This window comes from Salmo salar, chromosome 19, assembly GCF_965601325.2.
Source record: "Salmo salar chromosome 19, fSalSal1, whole genome shotgun sequence".
NCBI lineage: Eukaryota > Metazoa > Chordata > Actinopteri > Salmoniformes > Salmonidae > Salmo > Salmo salar.
The window spans coordinates 8,837,501-8,843,346 of NC_138309.1; the positions used below are offsets into that span (position 1 = coordinate 8,837,501).

The 5,846-nt window shown below is 47.9% G+C and overlaps 1 protein-coding gene across 3 annotated transcripts in view; it reads left to right on the forward strand.

Annotated features, from left to right (window-relative positions):
- Positions 1–4,006, forward strand: part of mllt10 (MLLT10 histone lysine methyltransferase DOT1L cofactor) — a 77,035-nt gene extending 73,029 nt beyond the window's left edge. For all 3 annotated transcript variants that reach the window (XM_014157127.3, XM_045702035.2, XM_045702036.2), the window contains 3 exons: positions 1–218; positions 1,894–1,975; positions 2,232–4,006. The exon at positions 1–218 is cut by the window's left edge and continues 54 nt beyond it. In XM_014157127.3, the coding sequence (XP_014012602.1) occupies positions 1–218; positions 1,894–1,975; positions 2,232–2,516 (585 nt within the window). In that variant the 3' untranslated portion in view covers positions 2,517–4,006. The remainder of the gene's footprint in view (positions 219–1,893; positions 1,976–2,231) is intronic.
- The last annotated feature ends 1,840 nt before the right edge of the window (positions 4,007–5,846 follow it).

Genomic DNA, 5,846 nt, shown 5'->3' on the forward strand with positions numbered 1-5,846 from the left:
CCCCCCTCCGTCTCTCACAGCCCCCCCCAGCTGCCTCAGCTCAATGGGGTTGCCATGGGAACCATGATGCTGGGAGGTGGAGCGGGGCCAGGGATGGGTGGGGTAGTGGGGGTTCTGAACGGAGTCATACAGACCACCTCCAGCCCTCACACATACACACATACCTCTGCACCGGGCACCAGCGCCGCTCTGCCCATCTCCTGCTCCATTAACAACAGGTAGGTACACTACATCTGTCTGTCTCCCTGGCTACCTGGTAGTCTGCCTTTCTGGCTACCTGGTAGTCTGCCTTTCTGGCTACCTGGTAGTCTGCCTTTCTGGCTACCTGGTAGTCTGCCTTTCTGGCTACCTGGTAGTCTGCCTTTCTGGCTATCTGGTAGTCTGCCTTTCTGGCTACCTGGTAGTCTGCCTTTCTGGCTACCTGGTAGTCTGCCTTTCTGGCTATCTGGTAGTCTGCCTTTCTGGCTATCTGGTAGTCTGCCTTTCTGGCTACCTGGTAGTCTGCCTTTCTGGCTACCTGGTAGTCTGCCTTTCTGGCTACCTGGTAGTCTGCCTTTCTGGCTACCTGGTAGTCTGCCTTTCTGGCTACCTGGTAGTCTGCCTTTCTGGCTACCTGGTAGTCTGCCTTTCTGGCTACCTGGTAGTCTGCCTTTCTGGCTATCTGGTAGTCTGCCTTTCTGGCTACCTGGTAGTCTGCCTTTCTGGCTACCTGGTAGTCTGCCTTTCTGGCTACCTGGTAGTCTGCCTTTCTGGCTACCTGGTAGTCTGCCTTTCTGGCTACCTGGTAGTCTGCCTTTCTGGCTACCTGGTAGTCTGCCTTTCTGGCTACCTGGTAGTCTGCCTTTCTGGCTATCTGGTAGTCTGCCTTTCTGGCTACCTGGTAGTCTGCCTTTCTGGCTATCTGGTAGTCTGCCTTTCTGGCTATCTGGTAGTCTGCCTTTCTGGCTATCTGGTAGTCTGCCTTTCTGGCTATCTGGTAGTCTGCCTTTCTGGCTACCTGGTAGTCTGCCTTTCTGGCTACCTGGTAGTCTGCCTTTCTGGCTACCTGGTAGTCTGCCTTTCTGGCTACCTGGTAGTCTGCCTTTCTGGCTACCTGGTAGTCTGCCTTTCTGGCTATCTGGTAGTCTGCCTTTCTGGCTACCTGGTAGTCTGCCTTTCTGGCTACCTGGTAGTCTGCCTTTCTGGCTACCTGGTAGTCTGCCTTTCTGGCTACCTGGTAGTCTGCCTTTCTGGCTACCTGGTAGTCTGCCTTTCTGGCTATCTGGTAGTCTGCCTTTCTGGCTACCTGGTAGTCTGCCTTTCTGGCTATCTGGTAGTCTGCCTTTCTGGCTACCTGGTAGTCTGCCTTTCTGGCTACCTGGTAGTCTGCCTTTCTGGCTACCTGGTAGTCTGCCTTTCTGGCTATCTGGTAGTCTGCCTTTCTGGCTATCTGGTAGTCTGCCTTTCTGGCTATCTGGTAGTCTGCCTTTCTGGCTATCTGGTAGTCTGCCTTTCTGGCTATCTGGTAGTCTGCCTTTCTGGCTACCTGGTAGTCTGCCTTTCTGGCTATCTGGTAGTCTGCCTTTCTGGCTATCTGGTAGTCTGCCTTTCTGGCTATCTGGTAGTCTGCCTTTCTGGCTATCTGGTAGTCTGCCTTTCTGGCTATCTGGTAGTCTGCCTTTCTGGCTACCTGGTAGTCTGCCTTTCTGGCTATCTGGTAGTCTGCCTTTCTGGCTACCTGTCCTTCCATTCATTGAAATGTATGTCTGTTTTTGGCTTTGAAATTGATTCCCTTATATTTTCTCCCTCCCTGCTTTCCTATTGGATTACTGCAGCTCAGTTACTGCTAAAAGCAGGTGAGTGTGTGTGTGTGTGCGTGGTTTTCTAACTGTGTATTTGTCTGTGTGTTTTCAGGTTGGGTACCTTGTCTGAACAGCAGAGGCTCTTACTGCACCAGCACCAACTACAGCAGCTACTGTCTTCACAGCCCTCTGCGGTAAACACACACACCTAGCACCACTGTACTAAACACAGCAGGCTTATTTATCAGCGTTCCAAGGTCACATGATTAATTATCTCTCCCCTCCTCCCTCACTTCCCTCTTCCCCTCCCCCCTCACTCCCTCTTCCCCTCACTTCCTCTTCCCCTCCCCCCTCACTCCCTCTTCCCCTCCCCCCTCACTCCCTCTTCCCCTCCCCCCTCACTCCCTCTTCCCCTCCCCCCTCACTCACTCTTCCCCTCCCTCCTTCTAGGAACAGCAGCAGGTGTTGTTGTACCAGTTGATGCAGCAACAACAGGACCTCCACCAACTTCAATCTCTCTCCACCTCCTCCCAGCTTCCCTCCATCCCTCTCTCTTCCGCTCAGCTGCCCATCACCTCCCTCCTTTCCTCCTCCCACGTCCACGGCCAGGGCACCATCACCGCCAACCCCTTCCTGGCACTGCACACACATTCACACCCCGATACACACGCCACTGCACAGAAACCCCGGCTGGCTGAAAAGGCTGTGGGCCTCACTGGACAGGAGAAGACCTGACCCACAAAACAGCTCTCTCGCTTTTTCTGTCGCGCATTCTCTTTTTCTCTCTCTCCTCTATCCAGCTCTCTCTCTATCAATCTCTCTCTCTATCTCTCAGGGGTCTCCACCATCATATGAACTCTGATCAGTGCTGTGCTTTCAGCACACAAGCTAGCTCACATAAACCTACAATTATTACAAACTACAAAAATATCAGGACACTAACACAGCTGACTGATGACTCATAGCTCTGCTGGAGAGATGAGGTCTGGGAACTATGACATTGTACAGTTTTAGGAGAGGGAGGAGTCCTGCACTGGACATGTAACTGCTGTTACCTCTGTCTGTCTGAGCATAAGACCTAGCCAGCATAAGACCACTCTCTAATGTAAGACTGACTGACCGCTCAGCTATGGAAGCCTTGCTATGACTGTCTCTTTCTGCTCTACCTACTTCACACACCAGCCTATCAGGGCCCACAACCTTCAGCATCGGCCAATAGGAATCCACAACAGTCAGGAATGGCAAGTCAGGGTCCATTCCCCAAGTGCCTAAGGCTGAGGGGGCGGGTTACTCATGCTACTCAACCTGTCAGTCATCCATTTTCACCATATTATTGGCTGTCAAGCTGCGTTGACTAGGCAAAAGATCAAGCAACACATTCTGAAAAGCTGGAAACCAGGAAATGTATTTTGATGGGTTCACAAAATACCGAAACCAACTTTATGAATTCTGTTTTTATTTATTTAGCATTTCTTTATGTAATAATGGGTGCAGGATGCTATATTTTAAAAGTACCCACTGTTCAAGAATTTGTTTTATACTGCTGTTAAGTTTTTCACACATCTTGCTGTAAACATTTTTGATGGGAAAAAAAGTTGTGTATTGAGAAAGATTGAACTACTGGCGAATGGAGGTGGTTTGTGATGGTGTACATAGCTGTTATTGTCAGAAGAGGTGTGGGTTCAATGCCACAGTTTTGACTTTGTTTGTGTAAATAAATATATATTTTTCATTGGCTGTGGGGTGTAAATAAGTGATTGTGATTGGCCGTGTTGGTGTAAAGGATAGCCAATGAAGCCTAATTTTGTGTGTGTAAATCTTAGGACCAGACTACAGGCGATGGTGACTGGACACAAAGTATTAATTTATTTTTATATGTGCAGGGACATTGTTTTGTTTTTAAAATTTGTTTTGCACCGTCATTTTATACTCCACCTCTGGGCACCACGTTTCCATCTGTGTTCACTTTTGTTTAGATCAATTTTGTACAACTGAAAAATCATAACCTCAAATGTTTGTATTTCCAAACACCAAAATAATTCAATGTTCTGGATAAATAAAGAGACCGACTGATGGTAAAAAGAGGAGGAGTCAGCGTAGCCAGTGGGACAACGTTATTGGAGTGGGAAGATGGTTAAAGCTTGATTAACAGCTCTGTTTAAGTGCTTTTTGTCAACAGCATTTTTACACTTTGGTTGAATAAAGAACAGATCTACCTCCTCTAAGCCTGCTGTCTAAATAGCGTGTTTCTCTTTGTTTAACCTCTTTACCTCCATCTCTGGACAGATGAAAAGATGACACACTGACTCTCACTCTCTATCGTTAGCCGTCTTCACTCGCTCTAGTGTTTAACAGTTTCTGCATGCTCATTTTATAGTGGTCCAGGGTCCCTTGCCCCAGCACACACACACACACACACACTGCTCCCCTGTCCCTGATGACTTCCTGCTGCCTAGCAGTGTGTGGGTGTGTGTACAATTCTACATCTGCTTCTGCTCGGGGAAATTAAAAGCTCACTTTCCCCTCATCTCAGCCCCCCAGCAACTCTTAAACCCCCCTCTTCCGCCCACCCTCTATCAGCCCTGTCACTCAAGTCCAGGCTGTTTAAACATGCCCCCTCCCTACCTCCTTGTCTACCACTTTCATTCTCTCCTCCCCTGTCTTTCTTCTCGACATCACCCCTTTCTCCTCTCCTCCCTCTCATTCAATCCATTCACAGCATTCCCGTTCAGGAGTGGGAGCAGAGCTGGCGTCCATCATTGATAACCTCCCAGCAGCCACTGCTTCCCGGGGGGTGTGTGTGTAACAGCTGAGGGAGGACAACCATGCTGGCCAACGAGATGCCTGATCAAAAGTCAAACACTAAGCTCCAGAACATCAGGGGTGCAGGTTCACACACAATTTAACTTTTTAGTCCAGGAGGAGGCTCATCTGGGCCCGGGGAACTCCCCAAATGTCCAGATGAAGAGCTTAAAAGAAGTCCTAAGTAATAACAATTAAACATGAATTTTGTAATTCATTTAAACAACACTTATTCAAATGAAACATTAATTTTGCCATTCAAATGAATCATGTAATTACCAGTTAGAATAACTCGAGTGCGGTGGAAAACCATTAGCAGCTGTAGTTTGGTTTAAATCATTATGGGATGGGAGTCGAGAGGGGGATGATCCACTGAAAACTGCCTGGCCAAGATTCCTGTTCAGAATAGAACCAGATCGCTCTGACAGAGGTGTTTAGGGCCAGGAACAGAGAGACGGAGGAAAGGGGAGGAGGAGGGGATAGAGGGGAAAAGGAGAGTTGAAGAGAGGAAAGCACTGAAGCCTTCGGGAGCAGCTGACGGGATTCCCATGGAATGTTGCCGGCATCAGATGTGTATGTGTATAGACTACCCCCCACAGGTTCCTCTCCTGTAGGATAATAGCCCTGAGGAGAAGCAGCAGGATTCTCCCTCATCCCTCTTCACACACAGTCTATATTCTTCCGCTGACTGACACTCCTCTGTCTATCCCCCCCATCCTACCCCTCTCCATACTCCTCTCTTCCTATACAGTTGAAGTCGGAAGTTTACATACACTTACAGTCGGAGGTTTACATACACTTAGGTTGGAGTCATTAAAACTAGTTTTTCAACCTCTCCACAAATTTCATGTTAACAAACTATAGTTTTGCCAAGTCAGTTAGGACATCTACTTTGTGCATGAAACAAGTACTTTTTCCAACAATTGTTTACAGACAGATTATTTCACTTATAATTCACTGTATCACAATTCCAGTGGGTCAGAAGTTCACATACACTAAGTTGACTTTAAACAGCTTGGAAAATTCCAGAAAATTATGTCATGGCTTTAGAAGCTTCTAATAGGCTAATTGACATAATTTGAGTCAATTGGAGTTGTACCTGTGGATGTATTTCAAGGCCTACCTTCAACCTCAGTGCCTCTTTGCTTGACATCATGGGAAAATCAAAAGAAATCAGCCAAGACCTCAGAAAAAAAATGCAGACCTCCACAAGTCTGGTTCAACCTTGGGAGCAGTTTCCAAACGTCTGAAGGTACCACGTTC